The 24,058-nt window shown below is 51.0% G+C and overlaps 1 protein-coding gene across 3 annotated transcripts in view; it reads right to left on the reverse strand.

Moving 5' to 3' along the window:
- LOC111160648 (myosin heavy chain 14) overlaps window positions 1-8,382 on the reverse strand; it is a 77,365-nt gene extending 68,983 nt beyond the window's left edge. For 2 of the 3 annotated variants that reach the window (XM_022523881.1, XM_022523880.1), the window contains exons 1-4: window positions 7,975-8,382; window positions 4,215-4,371; window positions 826-853; window positions 585-698 (exon numbers count right to left, since the gene is read on the reverse strand). In XM_022523881.1, the coding sequence (XP_022379589.1) occupies window positions 585-698; window positions 826-853; window positions 4,215-4,371; window positions 7,975-8,382 (707 nt within the window). The remainder of the gene's footprint in view (window positions 1-584; window positions 699-825; window positions 854-4,214; window positions 4,372-7,974) is intronic. The other variant, XM_022523882.1, reaches the window with a different exon arrangement.
- Window positions 8,383-24,058: the final 15,676 nt, after the last annotated feature.

Consider the following 24,058-nt stretch of genomic DNA (forward strand, 5'->3'; position numbering starts at 1 on the left):
CACACAGGTGAACCAGCGGTCTTGGGTGGTGGGGACGGAGGGGAGACATGAGGGGCTAGGGAAATCAGGCTTGTGGGGCAGGGTGGCCTGGGGGAGGCACATCGCCTGGGCTTGAATTCTCTTTAGCCCTTCCTGGGTGTGTGACCTCCGACAGCTGACTCACCCCAGCCAGCCCTTAAGTTTCTCATCTTTAACACGGGAGAGCGACACCCATGCACTGGTGTGTTAAGTTCATATAAGCAGAGAGACAGGTCCTACAGATGCTCACTGGTGAAGGCAACTGGGAATTGTAAGTCCTTATATCAGGCCTGGCACACAGTAGGTGCGCAGGACTGTAGGCACCTCCCATGTACCTGGTGCTGTTCTGAGGAGCCACAAACTGGCCCGTGATTTTCCGTTTCCGTCCTGCCTCCACTCCCAGCACTGTCTTGGGCACATAGTAGGTGTGCGGGCAGCATGGGCAGCCAAAAAGAAAGCTCGCAGTTGTGGCCCTCCATAAGGGAGGCAGGGGCTTAGGGGGAAAAGCAGGGCCTCAGATGGGGGTAGGCACTGCTGGTGGCAGGGTCCAGAGTGTGTCCCAGTACAGGGCACTTACCGGTACACCAGGCTCCTTCCTGCCCTTTGGGGACGATGCCACATGGGCGAGATACTGGATGACCTTCTTGGTGTTTTCTGTCTTCCCAGCCCCAGATTCCCCACTATAGGAGGACACAAGTGGGAGAGGAAAAGGGTTGACGATGATGCCAGGTAAGACCTGCCATTCCAAGCAGAACTACACCCAGCCAGGACCCCACCTCCTCCAGGAAGTCCTTCAGGATTACTCACGTGCAGAGAATGGATTGGTCTTCACGATCTGTAAGGGACAGAGGTCGACATGTCACCTGGAGGGTTGCTGCTCTAGGGGGACCCTGACCTCTTTTACCCCACCCTTTTCAAGGATTAAGGAAAAGCCTCCCCACCCCCGCAAAAAGGTTTTTGTTTTTAAGATTTTATCTGTCTATTTGAGAGAGAGCATGAGTGGAGGGGGCAGGACAGAGGGAGAAGAGGAAGCAGGCTCCCCACTCAGCAGGGAACCCGATGTGGGGCTCAATCCCAGGACGCTGAGATCACCACCTGAGCCAAAGGCAGACATTTAACTCACTGAGCCACCCAGGCGCCCCTCCACCCAGAAGGGTTCTGATGTGTGACACTCCTGGATTCTAACACCCCACCCCAACCCAGCTCCTTGCTTGCTGTGTGACCCTGGCAAAGTAGCTCTCCCTCTCTCAGGCTGTTTCCTCACCTGTAAAACAGAAGCGAAAAACTCCGACTGAACAGAATGTAACTCATTCAACAAACTTCAGTGTGAGCCCCTCCTAGGGGTCCCCCTCTGCCGGGTATGTGGGATGCCAAGACAGAACAGCAAGGTCCTGGCCCTAAGGCTCAGACATTGACATGAATAGGCCACAGTATGGTAGTGCTGATGCCTGGTGACCCGTCGGTGGCCCTCTGCCCAGCAGAGATCACAGCATGCTTCCCACCATCCATCTCCCCCAGCACTCGCCCTGCGTCTGACATGACTGATTACCTACTAAGTGCCAGGCACCTACAACGGTGGGAACTGGCAAAGTCCCTGCCTTCACGGGGCTTCTGCTTGAACTGGGGGACAAAAAGCACATAAAGTAAAACTGAAGATGATTTGGCAGTTGGCAGTGTCTGCACACATCTTTGGTTTGGTTCTTGCAACCGGAAGGTCCTATGAGTGTCTACTGAGTTGAGTTCAGGGATGCCGCTGAGTACCCTACAATGCACAGGATGCCCTATATAAAGAATCCTCCAGCCCCAAATGCCGACAGAGCCAGGATTAAGCCCTAGTGTAACGTAGTAAGAAGACTGAGGAGGGGGAAGGCCAGGAAGGTTTCCTGGAAGGGGTGATGTTTCAGCTCAGGCCTAAAGGATGAGGGTAGAGAAAGAGTGTTCCAGGCAGAGGACACAGCCAGTGCAAAGGGCCTGTGGTGAGACCAAGTTGGAACTGTCTGAGAGACAGAAAGGAGGTCAGAGAGGCTGGGGGACAAGGCAGAGCTGGAGATTGTGCCCATGGATTTGGAGGCCATGATTAAAAGATCTGGAAGATTTTGGGGGCACCTAGGTGGTTCAGTCAGTTAAGCGTCCAATTCTTGATTTCGGCTCAGGTCACAAATTCAGGGTTGTAAAATCAAGCCCCACATCAGGCTCCATGTTCAGCAGGGAGTCTGCTTGAGATTCTCTCTCTCCCTCTGCCCTTCTCCCCTCCCCACTCAAATAAATAAATACACCTTTTTAAAAAATCAGGATAGTTTTTAAATGGGGCAGGAGATCTCCAGCAGGTGGTTTTAAGCCAAAGGGAGAGATGCATTCAGCCTGGTTTGGGAGCCACACGGATGTGGGTTCAAGGCGCAGTCTCCCCTCTGTCTTGCTATGTGACCTTGGACCAATCTCTGAGATGCTCTGTGCCTCAGTTTCCCCATCTCAAAAACAGGGCTCAAACAGCCCTTACCTCACAGGGCTATAGTCAGAACTCCAAGAGAAAGTCCAACAAAGTTTTTATATACTAGTTAGTACATAACACTGTTTTGTGGCCCATTTTCTACTGGGGCCGAGCCCTGGGGTCTGGGATCTCGCTCTCACATCTTTGACTCTCTCACACCCAGCACAAAGTGGCACACATGGTAGGAGCTCAAATTGTAGTTGGTTGAATGAAACGCATTCTATTCAGCTGAGGCTTATTGTCTCCATTTTACAGATGAGGAAAGAGACTCAGAGAGGTACAGCTGCTCTGCAAGGGTCACACAGCAAGCAAGGGGCTGAGTTGGGGGGGGGTATTAGAACCAGGTGAGTCACACAGCAAAACCCACAACACCCAGCCCAGGGTGAGGATGGGACACACAGTGTGACCCACATACAGGAAGGCGGAGGTCGGGAGCCCTGGGTTCAAGACCCACCTCAGCCATCCACCCACCAGTGGGACTGCAGGCAGTGATGGTGCTGCTTGGTGCCTCAGTTTCCCCAACTGGAAACCAGGGATAATGATCACACCTCCTCTCTGGGGTTGCTCATCATGAGTTTAAATGTGTCAATCCATGAACAGTGCTCAGCAAGAGCAGCCACTCACCCCTGCTTTACTGTTTATTTATTTATTTATTCCTAAGGTATAATAATGCATGTATATTAATGGCTAAAAATCATTAAAATAAGTAGATACCAAATCAGATTATACAACCAAAGGAAAGAAGTGTCACCAATGATCAAATACAAATTTATACCATGAATTCAAATTGTGGCCTATAGACGTGTTCTGCTGCATAATGTGAATACAACGATATACTGGATACTACACCAGGGGTTCTCAAACTTTGTGCCGGCATCCGGATCCCCAGAGGGAGCCCAGGGATCTTGTGAAACTCCCAGTTTCTCTGACTTCACGGGTCTGGAGCGGGGACCCAGTTTGCATTTCTGCCAAGATCCTAGCTGACGCCGATGCTCACCGCACTCCGAGAACCTCGGCACTGAGCATTATAAATGCGTCATTATGACCCACAGCAGAACTACAGCACAGGACGTGTGATACAGGTATAACACACACCGTATAAATACATTGCTGCAAAAACCAACCGTAAATGAAAAACAAAACAAAAACAAAAAAAAAACAAACAAAAATATATTGCCACATACCATCGTATGTCATATGATAGTAAGACATAAGTTTTTAAATATTTATTCTGCATTTAATTATAAACCAAATGTTAAAATAGATATGTAATAATTTATAATGATGACATTATGTATAGTACACGTGAGTTATGTTGTTTTGCCGGGACATCCTCATACAACCTGCTCAGCTCTCCCCAGTGACCCACACTGCCCACCATCCAAGGGGCTGACTTTGATTCCACAACAATGTGGATCACGTCAACCACCTAAGTGTTGAATGAATGAACACTAAGAATCACTGTCTCAAGAGAAAATTTTGCAGAAGCCTAGCCTCAACTGGCTTCCGGATGATACTGCGGAGAGAAGGGGTAAACAAGGAGACAAATAAGAAGGGGCCTGTCTGGTAGGACCCAGAACTCATCCACTCAGCCCTTCCTCCCGCCCCATGATAAAGCCTGAGAGTCTGAAATTCTTGGTCTGTTGTCTTACCTTAACCCCCAGAATAGCCCCCACCTTGAAGAGACATGTCCCAGTCCCACACTCACCCTGAAGCATGCTGCGGTAGGCTCCCTCAGTCACTGCATACACGTGGGGAGGCACCTCGTGGCGCTTCTTGCCCCGGTACATCTCCACAATGGCCTCCGTATAGATGGGAAGCTGCTTATATGGATTGATGACCACACAGAAAAGGCCAGAGTATGTCTGCAGTGGGCAAGAATGGAGAGGGCCTCAAGTGCCTGTCTGAGGCCCAGAGGGCAACATGGGACTGCCGTGTACAGCTGGGCAGGTTGCACACTGCACAAGGATGCGGTTCATAGCATGACAATGTAGATTTGAGCATTTGTGACAAAGACATTCAGGCTGATGGTGGAAGAGAATCTTTCCCTATTGCACAAAGGTGCTGTAAGGATAACGATTTACCCTGAGAGAGAATGCAGCCTTTGTAGCCAGCCAGACTTGGGTCCCAGCCCCCTACCACCTGGATGCACACACACATAAAATGACCACGTGCGCACTCATCTGCTGCCTCACTCTCTCTCTAACGGCAGAAGTCTGGCAATGACCCTCATGCACGTTCTTACAACGGATCCCTATGATACTTGCAGTGAACAGATTCAGAATTCTCTCCAAAGCATTATCAAATAAAGAACACAAGGTGAGGACTGTTTGCGCTGAGAGAGGAGGAATAGTTATATTTGTATGTATTTGTTTGAATATGCATAAAACACCCTCCGAAGATACCACGGTTCCTGAAACGTGACAGGAACAAGTCTGTGGTTTCTACCGAGACTCAGGGGCCCTGCTTACACGCTCATGGGAGGAAACACTAACGTTCGGGATCAACGTGCCTGAAAAGAAAGATGCAATTTGTCTTGCATCCCAGTTCGTGGACTCCCTGAATTTGTGCTGACACCCGATGGGCCCAGGATTCAGCTCACACAGAGGCCCTCAAGCCATGGAGAGGCAGTGAGGATTGCTAGAGAGCTAGCTGGTCACCCCACTAAACCAGCCCAGAGAGCTCACGGGCTAAGCTAGCTGGCATTGGCTAGCCAAGAGCCAGAGAGGTAGGTGCCCAGTGGCCTCGACAGTTAACGATTAAACTGCTTAGCTACTCGGCCAGCCAGCCGTCCAGCTCCGTAGTGGGTTAGTAGTGGGATCCCTTTAAGCTCCCTGGACAGCTTGCGCTTCTCAAGCCGAGCAGGGTGTGGCCACCGAGGGCTGTCCGGCTCCCAGGTGCCAACCTGGTAACAGCGGGAGGGTGGGTGACCAGCCGGGAGCCGAACAACCGGTTTGCTGGGTGTCTGCCCTCCCTGCCTTGAAGAGCTACTCCGGAGCTCAGGGTTGGCAGAGGGCAGGGCAGCCAGGCCACATTCCCCAGGAGGGTATCTCATGGCTGCTGGCGCCCCGGCCCCCACTCCTGGCTGGCGGAGGAACCCACTCCCCACGCCACCCTCCCACCTCAGCCCCCTCCTGCCAGCCACACCTTGTTGCCGGAACGACACACCCCCCCCACCCACCCCACGGCAACCTGAGCTGGCTGCCAAGGCCGGGGAGCAAAGGGCGGAAGCTGGTGCATGCCGCGAGGGCTGGGGACACCTGAGTCAAGGGGGCAGAGCTGGGGACACCCACGTGGAAGGGTCTAGAGTAGCTGCCCAGCCCTCGGGGCTCTGAAGCCGTCCAGCCCAGTGACTCTCTCCACAGTCTCGGTTTCCTTCCCACCTCCTTGCAGAGGCTGTGGGGATTAAGGGAGATAATGAATAAAAACCAGCCAGCCCAAGGCGTGGCCCATAAAAGGCACTCCAAGTGTGGATCCCAAGACTCTCCTGGTACCCATCCCCTGGGAGCTAAGCGCTCACTCAGACTTCGAAGCTGTGTGATCCTGGGCTTCTGGCTGTGTATGAGATTTGCCCTCCCTGAGCCTCATTCGCCAGCCCTGGAAAATGGGCTTTTAACCCTGACCACCTAGAAAGATTCTAAGCATGGTGTGTGCTCAAACATATGGGTTCCCTTCCTGCCTAAAGCATCGGGGCAATGGGACTGAGACCCTCATTGTCTGCCACAATTCCATTTGTGAAATCCAGGGGAATGGCTTGGGTTGAGTGAGGCTTCTTCCCCAGGGTTTGCAAAAGCGAGCAAGGACTCAGCGGGGGCCCGTGCGGCCTGGAGAAGGTTCCCAGCCCCATTCAGGGCTAGACAGCTCTCAATTCCAACCCCGCAATTGCCACCTCAAGCCGGGGGACCCTGAGCCAGCCACTAGCCCTCCAGCCATGGTCTCCTCCTTCCCAATCGGCAGTCAGACCTCATAAAAATATTCTGAGCTTGTGATTTGCGACCCTTAACAGGGCGGACATTGGGGCCACTCTGTTTATTTTTATATTTTGATATATCTCATCACTGAGTTAAATGTTTTTATTACTCCCGTCAATTTCAACGTTTTTTCTCTCCCCCTAAATATAAAACCAGCACCTTTCCTTTGAGGGTGTTAGCTAGGTATTTAAAGATTTTTCTTGGGGGGGGGGGGTGGTCAGTGCAAGGCGGGAAGACCCCAGCCCTCTAAGCTGCTGTTTGGAGTGCGATTCTGAGGCTAGCGACCTGGGTTCAAATCCCACCCTGACTCCTTCCTGTCTGGGTGACCTGGGATCCAAGTCACTTGACATTCCTGAACATCAGGTGACAACAGCAGTCCCCGGCCCAGAGGTGCGCTGATAACCCACAGGTAGCACTTAGAACAGCACTTGGCGCATGGTAAGGGCTCAATAAATATTTGCTAGCCACCATTATTATTATTCTTCATTATTATTGTCGACATTCTTTGTCAATCTCTTTAATCCTGTTTGCTCTAATAACGCTCTGGCTGCCCATTAGAACCACCCTGGAAGCTTATTAAAAATGCCATTGTCCATGCCACAGCCCCAGAAAGCCTGATTTAGACTGGGGAAGGTGGGGATCAGGTGCTAATACTTTTTTTAAAAAAAATTCCCCAGGTGATTCTAAGTGCAGCGACAGGCTTACGAACCACAGCCATGGCTCCTCCCTTCTCCACCTGTTCTCTGTAGAGCTTAATAATGTGAGTGATACTCGAGGCTCAAAAGACGGGCGACCACCAGAGTCAACCTCACTATCGTCAATCCCATCTATATCTTGAGAGACGCCACAGCAAAGGGATGGCACCTGCCCCCGGACCACCCAGGTCCACCACATCCCCCCGGGTGACCTTGGTCGCGGCACTTGACCTTTCTGGGCCTCTGCGTTTGTTCTGTCTAAAACGGGGACAAAATGCTTTATAATTGGGAGAGTGTATTGAGACAAGACATTTAGGAGTGCCTAGTGCCTGCTTCATAAATGTCAGTGTTTATTGTTAGGAAAACTCTCCAGGCCTCAGTTTCCTTTTCGATGAAATGGAGCTAATAACAGGCTCTGCTTTGTGTACAGTGAGAGGAAGTGAATTAATATATGGAAGGGAATTTAGGACAGGGCCTGGCGTGCAGTTTTCCACCCTCGGTGGTTGTCGTTAATTAGTATGACAGACCCATATCCCTTTCTCAAAACGCTTTGATGTGTTCTATTTGAGAATTTGGAATTTTTCACACTTTAGGAAAATAATAAGGTGTATGATATTCTGGGACACCCTCAGTGGCGTCTGAGGCCATTCTGGCAACCCAATAATTTATAATTTGGCCACTACGTGTGGGAATAGTGGCACAGCGCGGGATCCCAAGCAGAAAGGGTCTCGCGCTTCTCACGCTGGGGGCTGACACCCAGCTCCCCACCCCCGGGGCCATGCCCTTCCAGGCAGCCACTCACGTAGATGAGGCCCGAGTAGTACCGCTCGCGGAGATTGTGCAGGACGGAGGCCTCGTTGAGGCAGGTGAGCTCGGCCATGTCCTCGGCCTTGCTGAACTTGGGCGGGTTCATGCGCTGGATCTGGTCCCGCGGCAGCCGCAGCCTCCGTCCACTCTCGGCCAATTCCACCTCGGCCTCCAGCTCGCCCTCGTGCCGCAGGGCCGCCGCCTCGAACCCGTGCAGCTCCGAGGGTACCCACACCAAGCGCCGCGCCGTCCACTCCACCTGCGGTGAGGTGCCGGCGCCCCCGGGTGAGCCACCAGCTCCCGGGCCACTGGGCGCGAACAGATACGGCTGGGCGGCCTCCGGCACCGGGCCGGGCCTGAGGGGCGCCTTCCGCCCGGGCACCGACAAGGTCACTGCCGCCATGGTCTGCAGGGGAGAGAAGGGTGGAGGTCAGGTGGGGCTCTGTCCCCAGCCCAGATCACACCCCAACCCCTACCCCGGGCAGTCCCCACTGCCTTTCTTCACCAGACCTCTTTTTACACATCTGCAAAATGGGCCCACAGATCTCCTTTACCAATTCCATTCATTCATTCAATAATTATCTAATAAGCCTGGCTGGGCCAGGCACCCTTCAAGGCATTGGCCATACAGCCAGGAAGAAGCGAGCAACAGGGGTGCCTGGGTGGCTCAGTGGGTTAAAGCCTCTACTTTCGGCTCAGGCCCTGATCCCAGGGTCCTGGGATCGAGCCCCGCATTGAGCCCCACATCAAGCCCCACATCGGGCTCTCTGCTCAGCTGGAAGCCTGCTTCCCTTCCCCTCTCTCTGCCTGCCTCTCTGCCTACCTGTGATCTCTGTCTGTCAGATAGATAAATGAAATCTTTAAAAAAAAAAAAAAGAAGAAGAAGAAGAAGAAGAAGCGAGCAACAGATCCCTGCCTACATAAGGCGTTTGCATTCTAGCCCAGTGCTGTCCAGTATGGGAGCCACTGTCCCATACAGCTACTGGGCAGTTGAAATGGAGAATCCAAACTGAGACAGGGGTTCTAAGTACAAGATACACAGCAGATTTCAAAGACTTGGTACAACTAAAAACTCATTAGTATTTTTTATATTTGGTGATTGATACATTGCAATGATAGTTATTTTGAATATACTGGGTTAAATAAAATATATCTTTAACATTAACAACCCTTGTCCCTTTTGAGTTTTTTCTATTTTTAATGTGGTAACTACAACATTTTAAATTACACAGTTGGCTTGCATTCTATTCCTACTAGATAGTGATGCTCTAATGCCAGGAGACAGATAAAAAGATAAATAAGTAAATTATATCGTATGTTAAGGGTGATAAATGCCAAGGAGAAAAAGAAAGCAGGGAACAGGGGATGTTAGGATTGAGGGCTGCTGCAGTTTTAATGGGGATGGCCAGGGAAGGCCTCTCTGATGTGGTATTTGAATAAAGACCTGAGGGAGATGAAGGGAGTGAGCCATGGGAATGTTGAGAGGTAAAGCATTCCAGGCTGGGAGAAGAGCCAGTGCAAAGGCCCTGAGACAGAAGTATGCCTGTGTGTCTGTGGCATTGTGAGAAGCCAGTGTGGCCAGAGCCAAGTAAACAAGGGGGAAGAGGTGGTAGGTGAAGTAAGATCGGGGACCAAGAGCACCAGACTGGGCCATGATGAGGACATCAGCCTCTTAGACGTGAGCCCTAGGAAGGCGTCAATCTGATCTCGGTCACCCAGGTTCCCTGATCACCTCTGGCCCATCCCACAACTGCAGAACAGACTCAAATCTCATGCCTTAGTTATCAGTTCCTTCCTTCCCTGCAACCCAGCTTCCTTTTCTCTACGATGGGGAGAGTGGCCCCATTCATTTACTTCTGCATTCGCTCAACATTCACTCAACAGGCTGTTCAGATGCCAGACTCTGCCCGGAGTGAGAGTCTGGGGACCCTGAGATGCTTCAGATGGGGCCCTGCCTTGAGAAGCTCCTGGTCTGGGGGTGAGGCACCTCTAGTCTCAGTCGGCCACAACCCGGTGTGACCTGTGCACTGTAAGGGAAACATGGGGTGAGCCAGAATGGGCTAGACCCCTCCTGGCCCTCAAAGGCCCCAAAGAGCAGCAGCAAATAGCCCACAGCAATTTCAGGGCAGTCTAAGCACTAGTCACGACAAATGCCCTCTCTGTCCCTGCCTGTGCCCTGTTCCAGAAGAAGTCTGCCTCTATTCTCCCCTCCCACCGCAAACGTCTGTACGAGTCACAGGAATACCCGAATCTTTGTCTCCCCCACTCAATGTTTCTGCCTCTGCCCTCCAGGACCCCCACCTCCAACATACCCACACACCCAGCTCCTCCTGAGACATCCCCACATCTGTCCCATCAGGCTCTTGGCTCTCCCTCAGAGCCTCTCCCACCTGGAAACTCACCTCCACACCACACATCCCACTTTCACCCAGAGCCCCTACACAAGCCCCAGCCCTTGGTCCTGGTGATCTCAGGCCTCAAACAGATGGCTTCTGCCTTCAAGCAGCAAGGTTCTCCCCCCACCCCCCACCCACACACACACCCACTCCCCAGGCTCCCAATTGCCAAGGCTAACCACCAGCCTTCAGTGCGGCCCTGATCCACCCAGAGCCAAACCCCATCCCTGGGACTTTGCCCCTACCCTCACCCTACCCCACCCACCAACTTCCCTCTCCAGCTCGTGGCCTTTGACCAGGAAGGGTTTGGGAATTTTTGTAATCGGCAGGCCCTATGCCTCCCCTCCCTAGAGCCAGGATTCTGGGCCCCCAGTCCCTCCTCCCTTGGACCCATGAGCCCGGGAACCCCCTCACCTTAGGGCAGCTGGGCTAGAGGTGAGGATGATGGGACATCCAAATCCTGAGGACTGACAACAGCCCTGATGGGGGGGGGGGGGCGCAGGCCTTGGCTCCCAATGGCTGAGCCCCTCCGGCAGCCCCGCCCTCCTTAGCCGGCAGGATCACCTCTGCCTGGGCTCATTACTGTCACCAGGACAGGTGCTTTCACCTGCCCTGGGAGGGGCAGAGACTGCTGGGCTGGAAAAGGAAAAGGAGCCAGGGATCCGCCCCTGGGGCAGGAGCTGGGCCCTTGGCATCCAGCCCTCTCACCTCAGCCTAGTGCTAGTAGTATTCAAGAGTCCCCTCCGTGGCCAGACCCGGAAATCTGGGCCCCCAGCCCCTCCTCCCTCAAACCCAGGGGTCCGGCCCCCAGCCCCCTCCTCCCTCAGATCCAGGAGTCAGGGCACCCAGCCCCTCCTCCCTCAGACCCAGGAATGCGGGCCTCCAGCCCCCTCCTTCCTCAAGACCAGGAGTCGGGCCCCCCAGACCCAGTGTCCCGGCCCCAGTGCCTTTGTCCCTCAAGGCCTAGAAGCTCAGGCTCCCACTGCTGTTCTCACTCAGACCTGGGATTCCTGGCCCCCAACTCCCCTCCTCAGATCCAGGAATCCGAGCGCCCAACCCCCATTTCCCGGAGACCCAAGCGCCCTGTGGCCGCCCCCTTAATCCGCGAATCCTCGGGGCTACCTGGGGCCGCCGTCCGTGCGGGAATCCAGAAGATGGGGAGGGGGCACGGGAATCCCCTGGCCGATTGAGCTCTCAGGTGCGACTACCTCCGCGGTCCAGCGCGGGGCGGGGCCACGTCGCGTCACCCGGAGGGAGCCCGGCTCTGATGTCACTCAGCACCTGCCCGGCTTGGGGGGGGGGGGGGGGGGCGGGTCCTGGAGCTGCTAAAGCCCTTCACAGGAGGATGGGGGGGTGGCGGGAGGCGCGGAAGAGTCCTCTGCCAGGTGGGCTGCAGTGGCAGCCCCAGGCGTCCCTCCTCCTCCCCGGAGGCAAAAACCAAGGACACGCGCGGCGGAGAGGGCTGAAGACTCCGGTGTTCGAATCCCGCTCAAGCTTTCTGGGCCTCAGCTTTCCTCTGCGTGAGTTGCGGCCAAAGAAATTAATAAGATGATGTGGGAGAAAAGGCCCCCAGTCCAGTGCTTAATAAACAAGCAGTGCCTCACGACATCGTCTGATCTTTCTGAGCCTCAGTTTCCCTAACCCCAGAAATGGGACAACACAATCCACAGAGAGTACTAAGAGTACCAAAGAAGACCACAAAGTGTTATTCTGGCCTCCAGAGCTTCGGTTTTCTCATGGGTGGAATGAGGACTAAGGAAGGGTAAGCACATCTAATCTGTGCCGGTGTTTTTCTACGTTTAGAACAGCTCTCCGGGTTTTAATTCATAGAATGATCTCAAAAACCAATGTGAGGGGCACCTGGGTGGCTCAGCTGTTAGGCATCTGCCTTCAGCTCAGGTCATGATCCCAGGGTCCTGGGATCAAACCGCGCCTGGGGCTCCCTGCTCAGCGGAGAGCCTGCTTCTCCCTTTCCCTCTGCTGCTCCCCCTGCTTATGCTGTCTGTTTTTTTTTTTTCTCTCTCTCTCTGTCAAAAAACAAAACAAAACAAAACAAAAAGCAATACGATGGGGACGATCAGCCTCCCCATTCGTCCAACGAGGAAAGTGAGGCATGGAGAGGGGAAGTAATGCGCTGAAGGGCACAGTCAGTAAGAGGGAGAGCTGGGTTTCAAGCTCATACCGTTTTATGTCAGAGGAATCTGGGTACTCAAAGGGATCAATTTCCTCTTTCTCATTGGTTAACTCTCTCGAACCTGCTTCCCCATCGCCACCACAGGACCACAGCCGTCCTTAGCGGACTATTAGGAGATTAAAAAGGTTAAGGGACTCAGCACACAGTCTCCAAAGTGTTAGTCGCAACCCCGTCTCTCTTCAGTCACTGACTCTGTTCAGCCTCAGTTTTCCCCTCCCTGTAAAATGGGTACAATATAACCCCTCTCGAGTTAATATAAATTATTTACTTGTAAAAATAAAAGCGCCCGAGTACATCATAAGTGCTCAAATATGTCTTTCCCTACCCTTCTGTCTCTGCCAGTCGTGACCCCTGTCTCTGGGCTGCAATTTTTACACGTGAGAACCGAGACACGTTATCTGGAGGCGGAGGGCTGAAGGCCATGACTCAGGTGTTAGAGCGTCCAAGGTTCCAAAGAGAGCCTCAGTTTCCTCGTCTGCGGAATAGGCCCGGGACCCCCAGCGAGGACCCGGACCTGGCCTTTCACACAGTAGGAACTCGAGTTGGGGGTGAGTGTAGACGCCCCGCCCCCCCCCACCCCGCCGCTGTCCCGCTGAGCGCTCAAGGTGAGTGGCCGCGTCACCGCTTCTCCCCAGCCGCCCGCGCCGGCCTTCGGGGCCCCTGTCCGAAGTCCCTAGGCTCCAACCTCCCCAGGCCCAGTCCCGCTCCGCCACCTCCCGAGGGCTGCGAGCCCCAGGCACTCACCGGCTTCCAGGGCCGTCCTGAGGCTTCGGCCTGGGGAGAAAGAGGGGCGGGCCCGCCAGGAGAGCCCCGCCCACATGAGCATGGCAGGGGCCAATCGGCCCCCGCTGCGACAAGCTACGGCCCCGCCCGTGGGGGATGCGCCCACCAATCAAGAGGAGAGGCTGGCGGGCCGGGCCAATCAGAAGTTGTCGGAGTGTGCCAGCCGTGGGAAAAGAACGGCGCCGAGTGCGGAGCCAGGCGGCGCGGTCGTGGGCAGGACCCCAGGCCTGACGGGCAGGGGAGGCAACCAATGGCGAGCTGCGGGGGGCGGCCGGGGGCGGGAGGCCCAAGGGACACCGGTGAATGCACCGCTTTGTGCGCGCGGCATGAATGGGGGCCTTTGTGAGGGCCGGCGTGGGGGGGCAGCTGGAGGCCGGAATGCCTGGGTCCCCCGGGAGCCAGCGGGCAGGAGAGACGGGAGAGAGAATTCACTTTTGTGGAACTCCCACCGCGTACCAGGCCCTCTCTCGGGAGGTGTGCGCGATACCGTCGGTAATAATAATGATCATTTATTGAGTGCCCAATGCATGCCAGAAGCTATGCTAAGCGCTTTACCTGCATGATCTCATTTAATCCTTACAACTACCCCTTGGAATTAAGATCTTCATCTTCCAGATGAGGTAAACCCAAGCTTAGAAAGAGGGTGTTAATTGTCGAAAGGCATGGAGCTGGCAGGTGGCAGAGCAAGGGCTTGGATCCTGCCAAATTTGACTTCAGAACTGGTGCTCTTAACCACCATGATACACCCAAATGGTAGTTAATGCTTCCCAATTTACAAATGGGAAAACTGAGGCTCAGGTAAAGGCAGATGACTTCCCAAGTTCACAAAGCAAAGGCCCCGCTGAACCCTGAGGTGGAGCCCACCTCTGAAGCTAGTCTGTTGCTGGAAAGCCCTGCATGGTTGGTTTCTGAGCCGTGTCCCCGCTTTATGGGTGTGTACCAAAGCTCCTGAAGGAATGAGCAGCTGAGGTGGCCTGTCAAACTCTATTGAGACTGTACCCCTCCTCTGCTCAGAAACTTGTGCTTCACGGCTCCATTTCAGTAAACGCTGAAGATCTCACTGTGGCCCACAAGGCCCTGTGTGATGTGTCCCCTGGGACTCTCTCTGATCTCATCTCCCTCTTCTCTCCCTGTCACTCCTCTCCAGCCACCCTGGCCTCCTGGGTGTTCCTCATTTCCAGAAACACTCCCCATGCATGGCCCTGCCTCAGGGCCTTTGCATTTGCTGTTTCTTCCACCAGGAATCCTCTCCCCGCCCCCACCCCCAACCAGGTTCTGCATGAATATCTGCCTCTCCTCCAATGTCAGGTCTCCTACAATGTCACCTGCTCCAGAAGGCCTGTCCTGATCATTCTGTATAAACCAATTCCCCTCATCACTCTCTCCCCTGACTTTGCTTTGTTTTTCCTCATAGCACTGGAAGTATTTATGCGTTTATCTGTTTATCATCCATCTCCTCACTAGAATATAAGTCCCAAGAGGGCAAGGGTCTTTGTTTTGTTCAGTGCTGGATCCTCAGGGCTTGGCATACAGTAGGCACTCAAGGTTTTGTTGAATCCATAGTAACAAATCCTTGCATTGTGTGAACTAAACGAGTCAATGCATGCAAAAAGCTATGGGCAGCTGACATCAGGAAAGGGTTGAATAAACAGTAATTATTATTACAGTTGTTACTCGTTGCCCTACAAACCCTTCTGATAGCATGCAGGAGAGAAACAACAACAGAGAGAGAGAAAGTCTACCACAAGGGAAAGAAGCCAGAGAAAGGGAAACACATTTGCTTGGCAATGGCAAAGGCCATTATCCCCATTTGACTGATAGAAAACTAAGGCTAAAACAGATGAAATCCCGTGTACTTGTGGGCCCCAGGGAAGAATGTGTGAACTGGGACACCACAGAAATTCAAACAGGAAAGGCTCTGGCACTCGCATTCTAACCATATTCTGCCTGATGACTGGTGACGTCATCAATGCCGGTGAGGGTTAAATCTACCTGGCAACTGGTGATGTCATTATTCCCACTAAGGGTCTAAATTGGAGATGTCATTAGTTCTACTCAATCTGTAGGGTAACTGATAACATCACTGACTGGTAATATTGAGCTTCCTTTTGCTGAGGATGTTCTATGAGCTGCATGCCTGTACTAAGTGAGCACTTTAATAGCTGGTGATAGATATTTAGCACTTACTATGTGCCCGGCACAATGCTAAGTCCTTAAATGTATTAATATACTTGTATTAAAAGTATTAGTGTATTAAACTCTAAGTAGTAGGTACTAGTGTCATACCCATTTTACAGATGAGGACACGGAGAGAAGGCAGCCCAAGATTGGACAGCTAGAAATCATCAGAGCCCAGATTTGAACCCAGGCAGTCTGGCTCCTGAGCTTGGAATGTGAAGCACTCTATGAAACTACAGGAGAGTGGCCGGGACCCAGGAAACCAATTCAGAGCCCTCCATCTGTCTTCCATTCCAAGTCTGCCCCTGAGGGTACTCAAGAGAAAACCCAAACTCATTCCCTTGACAGTCAAGGCATCTCCACCAGGCATCCATCTCCACCCCAGCACTAGAATTGTCCCCATTAAGTTGTGAGCCTAGGGCTGTCAGGGGCCAGATATGTCTCTTCTGTGGGTATAGCATAAGCTGTACTAGAGAGGGGACTCAGAAAATGGGGGTGATAGAATATCAGGTTGGATGTATCAGGGGAAAAAGGAAATGGGAATAAAGGAGCATTCCAAGTTCCCAGACAAGGAGAGGGATTTCCGCAGGCCAGCACAGACCTTATTATTCTTAATTCATAATTTCCTTGTTATGCAGAATCTGAGTAATGGGCAGCACAGGTGTGGGATAAAAGTCATCAGGGAGCTAAGTTCATGGACCAAAGTAAAATGTTCGAGCTGAGAGGGGAGGAGACAGGAGAACCAGCAAGGGGGTTGCTCTATGGAAGAGAATCTTTGGTCAGATTTTATTCTTAAGTAACTCTACACCCAATGTGGAATTCCAACTCACAACCCCAGGATCAAGAGTCACATGCTTTACTGACTGAACCAGAAAAAAAATTGGGGGAGCAGCTCCTGTGCCTGGTGGGAATAGGGGTTTTACTTTCTCTTTTAATTAATTGTTTTTTTTTTTTTTACTTTTTAAAGAGTTTGTTTGTTTATTTAGAAAGCAAGCAGTGGGAGGGGCAGAGGGAGAGGAAGAGAGAGTCTCAAGCAGACTTCCCACTGAGCACGGAGCCCCAGGTGGGACTCGATCTCACAACCCTGAGATGGCAACCTGAGCCAAAGCCAAGAGTCGTGGTGTCCCAAGTCTTACTAGAGAAAAAAGAAGGGACAAAGAGCATGCTAAATGTACAGTGGGTCTGGACTATAATCCTGCCTGGGACATTTTCTCTCTATGGTAAGGATCTGAATGGTTCCAGTATTTTATTTTTGGTTGCTGGGCTGTTGTTTTCCTGCATGTGACTCAGAGCTAGAAGTGGCTCTGAGACAAGGGCATGCTGGCAGCCTCTCGAGGGTCGCAGATGAATGATGGGTCCAGTTCTGCAACCGCAAATATTTACTGAGCGCCTACTATGCGCCGGGCCTATTCTAAAGCAGGAGTCAGCACACTCTTCTTCTGAAAAGGGCCAGACAGTAAATATTTTCAGCTTTGAGGGTCACGTGGTCCCTGCTGTAACACTTGGTGCCCTTACAGCAGGTCAACCGCAGTAGATAATACGTAAATGATGTGTCTGGCTGTGTTTCCCTAAATCTTTGCTTACACAGACGGGACGTGGGAGGGTCTGACCTGTGGACCAGAGTTTGCAGACCCCTGTTCTGGAAGCTGAGGAAATGGAGATTACAGGGACATAATCCCAGCCCTCACAGAACTCAGATCATGATCTACTACACACAGGCAGAGGGAAACTGCTCACACCTTAGATCCCATCCTTCCTCTGCTCAAAATCCACCCCTGGCACCAGTCTCACTCAGTTAAAGCAAAGTCCTCACCAGGGCCCACAGGCCCTACACCATTTGGCCCCCTTTGTCCCCTCTCTGACATCATCTCCTGCCATCTCTCCATGGCTTCCTTTGCTCCAAACACACCCGACACAGCCCTGCCTCAGGGCCTTTGCATATGCCATTCTCTCTACTGGTATGCTCTTCCCCTAGCTAACCATGTGGCCCCCTCCTCTCTTTCTAGTCTTTGCTCAGATACTACCTTCTCTGTGAGGACATTTCTGAGCACTTTTCCCCCTGGACTCCTGATACCTCTCACCTGCTCAGCTTTTTCTTTCTTTTCTTCCTTCTTTCTTTCTTTTTCCTTCCTTCCCTTTTCTTTTCTTCCCTTCCTTTCCCTTTTCTTCCCTTCCCCTCCCCTCCCCTCTCCTACCTTCCCTTCCCTTTCCCTTTCCCTTTCTTCCTTCCTTCCTTCCTTCCTTTCACCATAGTATCCTCCATCCTGCCAGTAGTTTGCTTATTACATTCATTATTTATTCTCTGATGCCCCTAACTAGAATGTCAGCTCCATGCTGGTGGGGGTTTTTGTCCATCTTGTCCTCTGCCATCCCCAGTGCCTACAACAGAGCCTAGCAGACAGGAGACGTTCAATACACTCTTGCTGAATAAATGAGTGTGTTCTGGTGATAGACACAGACTGAACGAGCAAACATATAATTATAGAGAACATTGGCAAATCAGGGTAAGGGCTATGAAGAAAAAGTCGAAGAGGATGAAAGAAGGCATGGACCTGCGCTGTTATTTTAGCAAGGGAGTCAGGGAAGGCTTCTTGCGGTGGTGACATTTGGAATAGAAGGATGATGGAACAGTTGGTACTCTGAGTAAATGAATGAATGGACAGGTGTGTAACTGATGGAATAAATGAATAACTGGATGAGTGAATAAATAAATGGATAAATGAGGAAATGGATAACTGGATGGGGGGATAAGTGAATAAATGGAGTGTATACACGATCAATAAATAAATGGGCAGATGGACGGAAGAATCAATTAATGCATAAATGGACCAACAGATGAATGAATGAACTGATGGACAGACGGATGGATAATAAATGGTCTTTCGTGCCCCTGTACCTTTGCATATGCTATACCTTCTGCTTGTTATTCCTTCTCTTCATCTCTCTACTCCAAGAACTCCAGGCCAACTTCCCAAGGCCCAGTCTTTGCTGGGTGTATAAAAGGCTCCCTAATCAGGGCACCTGGGTTTCTCAGTCAGTTGATCATCTAACTCTTGGTTTCGACTTAAGTCATGATCTTGGGATGGTGAGATCAAGCTCTGTGCTCCATGCTCACCAGAGAGTCAGCTTGAAGATGTTCTCCCTCTGCCCTACCCCCCATAAATAGATAGATCTTAAAAAAAAAAAAAAGGCTCCCTAGTCTCACTCCACTCCCACCCTCTGCCTGGCCACCATATCCTCTCCCTCATATTGATGCTCTGATCACACTAGGTTAGAACGATCAGTCTGCTGGTAGCTTCACAGACCCAGCAGCCCCTCTGGAGCTGGACCTGACTCCAAGTCATGTCTGTGTTCCCATCATAGCCAGCATCCCACTGGTACATGAAGTGAGGAGGGTCTCCAGAGATGTATGCTGTGCCTATGGGGAGGTATCAAGTCTAGAGTCAGATGACTCTGACAACATTGCTGTCTGTGGGGGGATGTAGGTCTGAATCTGGGACTTGCATGTGTTGGGTGTCTCTGAGTGAAGGGCCTCCAAAGAGGCAGGTCTGTATCTCTTGCATCTCACCTGGTCCTCAAAATACCCAGAGTCCAGGATCCATAGACTCCTCCATGCTATGTGATCTTGGGCAATGGCCTTTCCCTCTCTGGGCTTCAGCAAATGGAAGGAATCAGACCAGCCATTTCAAGGCCCTTGTTCAATGCCAACCTTCTCAGAGTCCTCACTCACTCTCTTCCTTCTTGTGTTGCTGCCCTGATCACCCTGGATTGTATCCCTCTCTGCCTCCTCTATCAGCTTGGAGACTTTAGAGGACAAGTCTTGGGTTTGGCCAATGTCCCTGATACCAGTATCTCCACAAAGGTCAAGGTCAGACTTGTTGGGTTCCTGGGATCTCCCAGCACAAGAAGGTTGTTGACTAAGAAAATGAATGGATGTGGGACGCCTGGGTGGCTCAGTGGGTTAAGCCTCTGCCTTCGGCTCAGGTCATGATCTCAGGGTCCTGGGATCGAGCCCCGCATGGGGCTCTCTGCTTGGCAGGGAGCCTGCTTCCTCCTCTCTCTCTCTCTCTCTGCTTGCCTCTTTGCTTACTTGTGATCTCTGTCAAATAAATTAAAAAAAGAAAGAAAGAAAATGAATGGATGTATGACTTCTGTCACCTGCCGAGCTCCTATTATACTTCTCAAAAATTCCCTCCTCTGAGAAGGCCTTTCTGACTCCCCCTGCCTGGCCAGATAATAACTGTTCATATTTTTATGATACTTGTTATGTCCTAGGCATTCTAAATGCTTTCTTATACTTATATGTTGCATCATTGAACTCCCAGCAAGCATCGAGAGTCAGATTCTACTGTTTCTCTCCCTGCTATAAACGAGAGAAATTTCTCTCACTTGCAGAATACAGCCGAAGTGATGGGATGTCACTTTCATAATGAGGTTTTAAAATACTGGGACCTCTCTCTTGCTAGCGGACTCTCTCCAGGTGGTCTTGACAAAGCAAGTGGCTGCATTTAAGGCCGAGGGGCAAGGAAGGGAGGTTGGTCTCTAGCCAGCAGCCTGAAACAACCATGAGAAAGCACAGACTGACCCTTTCTGGCTGAGCCATGAGATGAATGCGCTCCCAGCAACGCTTTGATTACGGCTTTGTGGGAGTCCCTGAAGCAGAGGATCACTACAACTATTTTTTTTCTATTTATTTATTTGACATAGAGAGATCACAAGCAGGCAGAGAGGCAGGCAGAGAAAGACGGAGAAGCAGGTTCCCTGCTGAGCAGAGAGCCCGATGCGGGACTCGATCCCAGGACTCTGGGATCATGACCTGAGCCGAAGGCAGAGGCTTTAACCCACTGAGCCACCCAGGCGCCCACTGCAACTATTTTTAAAAACATTATTTTCTTTTCAAGGGGAAAAAATCAAACAATAGGATAACATTTCACCTGACCAGCATCCTACATCTCCCTTCCAAACCACACGTACCCCTGATAATATTGGGTGTCTATTCTTCTTTAAAAAAAATTTACTACATAATTTCCTGTTTCCTGACCTACAGAAACCATGAGATTACAAATGTGTGTTGTGTTAAGTCACATAGTTTTGTCCATTGGGGGATTATTTGTTATGCGCAGATAGAGAACTAATACAGGTTTGGGTATTAAAGCACGGAGAGGTGAAGAAACTTGCCCCTGATCACACAGCTAGAAAGGGGCAGAGCCGGGATCTGAACTCAGGCCGCCTGACTCGAAAGTTCATGCACGTAACCATACTGCTCTGATGCTTTTTAAGCCCGTCACGCTCACACAAATATACTAGGCATCTCTAGCCGTTACAAATGTCCCTAGCACTCTTCTCTGGGCCACCTTACCTGCCTAGAACTCATGTATTCACCGCCAGTCAGACACCCCTTCCAGCACCTCCCGCTCCCACTCTGGGGTCCCATAGCTCCGCCCCTCCCCTGTCCAACTCTGACTCCCCTGGGTCATCCCATCTGGGGCTGGCACTGCCTGGTCCTCAAGACTGGGAACTCTGGAAGGCCCGGACTGGATCCGATTTAGCACCTTGTCCCTGTGTTCCCCAACATGGGGCCAGGTGTGCTAGGATCTGCTGGAAACCGTGACTTGTTTATGATCAATTTCATCCTTTACCAAGTACATATGTCTCTGGAAGAGGGTGCTAATTATAGCTGCCCTTTCCTGGGAGCCTGTATGCACCGGCTCCAGTTTAAATCTTTTACACACATGAGCTCATTCAGATGGCGCATCAGCTCTGTCGATGGCCCCATGTCACAGAGGAAGGCTGGGAGCAGGGAGCCTCTCATCCACTGATACTCTATTCTTGAGTAGACCCCCGTCCCCCCAAGAGGGGCCCACTACCGTGACCTTGGGGTCACCAGTCCCCAGTCTGCACCTGGACAGCTCACTCAGAAGGCAGGTTCCTGGGCCTCACCCCAGATGCACCAGCTAAGGAGACGAGGGTGGGGCCTGGGAATCTGCATTTTTACAAATTCCCAGGAGATCTCGTGGCCCAATGGTTCTAGATCACACTCGATCCAAAACACTTGACATCATCCTTGATTCCTCTCTTCTCCTTAACCCCTCCATCCAGTCCAGCTGCAGGGACTGTCGACTTGACCTTCAGAACGTATCCAGAGTCTGACCCCTTGTTGCCATTGCTCTAGTTTAACCAACCCGCCATTGTCTCCTGCCTGGACCCCTGCAGTCACCTCCTCTCTGGTGTCCCTGCTTCAGCAACTTGCCTCCGTTGGGCTATTCCCCAGGTCAGCTCATGTCCCTTCTCTTCTCAGAGCCCTCCAGTTGTTCCCAGCTCGTTCCGAGTAAAAACAAAGTGCTTATCTTGACCGCAAGACCCAGAAGGATACAGCCCCATCCCCTCCTTGATCTCACCTCCCTCCCTTCCTCTCCGCCTTACTCCCTCTACTCCATCCATACTTCCTTGCTGTTCCTTGGACACTCCTAATATGCTCCCACCTCAGGACCTTTGCCCAGGCTGTGTCCCCTCCCAGAATCCCCATGGCTCGCTCGTCTATTCCTTCAAGTCTTTGCTTAAATGTAACCTTGGCAATGAGACCTTCCCTGGCCACTTTGTTTAATAGCATACCAGCCCCCAGGTAGCCCCCATCTCTTTCACCTGTGGTCCTGTTTCTGTTTTTAGAAACATATTATATCATTTACATATTTCCAACATATTATATCATTTACTTATTTACTGTGTTTGTTATTTATTGTCCGTCTGTCTTTGACTGTAAAATACCAGCCTACAGAGGCTGTGGACTCTGCTTCGTTCACTGCTCTGTTCCCAGCACCTGACATTTGCACACAGTGAGTGGTCCATAAATATCTGTTGCGTGATTGAAATAAACCCTTTAAGAAATTCTGCTTAAGGATGCCTGGGTGGCCCAGTCAGTTAAGCATCTGCCTTTGGCTCAGGTCATGATCTCAGGGTCCTGGGATCGATTTCTGCATCAGGCTTCCCGCTCGGCAGGGAGTCTGCTTCTCCCTCTCCCTCTTCCCCTTCCAAGGCTTGTGCTCTCTCTTGCTCACTCTCTCTCCCAATCTCAAATAAATAAATAAAATAAAATCATTTAAAAAAATAATGAAGATTCTCTCTCTCTCTCTGCCCTTCCCCCCACTCACTAGCACTCTCTTTCTCTAGTAAATGAGTAAATCTTCAAAAGAAAATGTGGCTATAAAAGAAAGAAAGAAAGAAAGAAAGAAAGATAGATAGAAAGAAAAAGAAAAGAAAAAGAAATTCTGTTCAAGGGGTGCCTGGCTGGCTCGGTTGAAAGAGCATGTGACTGTCGATCTCACAGTCCTGAGTTCAAGCCCCCTGTTGGATATAGAGATTACTAATAATAAATAAATAAACTTATTTTCTGTGTGCCCTTGGGTATTTTACTTGCTCTCTTTTAGCCTATGCTGATTTATAATACAGAATAATAAATAAACTTTAAAAAAAAAGAAATTCTGCTCAAGCTGGTAGGATGATGGGAAACTTTTGCTTCCTGGTTAATTTTACAGGCTGCTTGCATTTTCTAAAACAAAAATCATGACCTTATAACCAGGAAGGGAGAAAAGGCCACTGAAGCTATTTTTTACACATTACTTCCTTTTCAGATTAAAACAATTTTAATTATGCAAGGTGGGAAAAAATTCAAATAAGAGGGTAATATTTCCTTTGACCTGCACCTTCCTTCTCAGGTCCCCTTTCAGATGGACCCCCTCATAATATTTTGGTGTGTACTCTTCCAAAAACACATACTATTTATTGACATCTGGGAGCCCCCACCTGTGTTTGTAAATAAAGTTTTATTGGCACACAGCCACGCTCATTGGCTGGTGCATCTATGGCTGCTTCCACGCCACCAGGGCAGAGCTGAGGAGTTATGCTAGAGATTATACAAGGCTCGAAGATGTAAATATTTACTATTATAGACCTTACAGGAAAAGTTTGCCAACCTCTGATTTATATAGATAGATAAACAAGTAACTGAAAAATATTTCCTGTGATTTCTTGTGTTTAGGAAATAGGATCATACTTGGTATACTGCAATTACTGTTCTTTTTGTTTTTTAAGATATTTATGTGTTTACTGATTTGAGAGAGAGTGAGAGCAAGAGAGATCACAGAGGCAGAGGGAGCAGACTGGTTGCTGAGCAGGGAGCCCGACGTGGGGCTCAATCCCAGGATGCCAAGATCATGACCTGAGCCCAAAGCAGATGCTTAACTGACTGAGCCACCCAGGGTGCCCAGAACTCACTTTTCTTATTTAACAACATGTTGTGGGGAACTTTCTGGACCCCTACATTTAAGTTCACTCTAATCTTTTTCACATCTGCATGGCATTCCAACATCAGTCTGTAGGACCGTTGACCTGTTTCCGAATGGGGCTTTCCATGGCCTTCCATCATGCCCTTCTACAACCTTCTACAAATGACAATCCAGCAAACACCCTTCCTGCCTCTTCATGCACATGCGCAGATATTGCTAAGTCAGCATATAAAGCGGCTAAGCGTT

This window comes from Enhydra lutris, unplaced genomic scaffold (genome assembly GCF_002288905.1).
Source record: "Enhydra lutris kenyoni isolate GAN:26980312 unplaced genomic scaffold, ASM228890v2 scaffoldscaffold77, whole genome shotgun sequence".
NCBI classification, from domain to species: domain Eukaryota; kingdom Metazoa; phylum Chordata; class Mammalia; order Carnivora; family Mustelidae; genus Enhydra; species Enhydra lutris.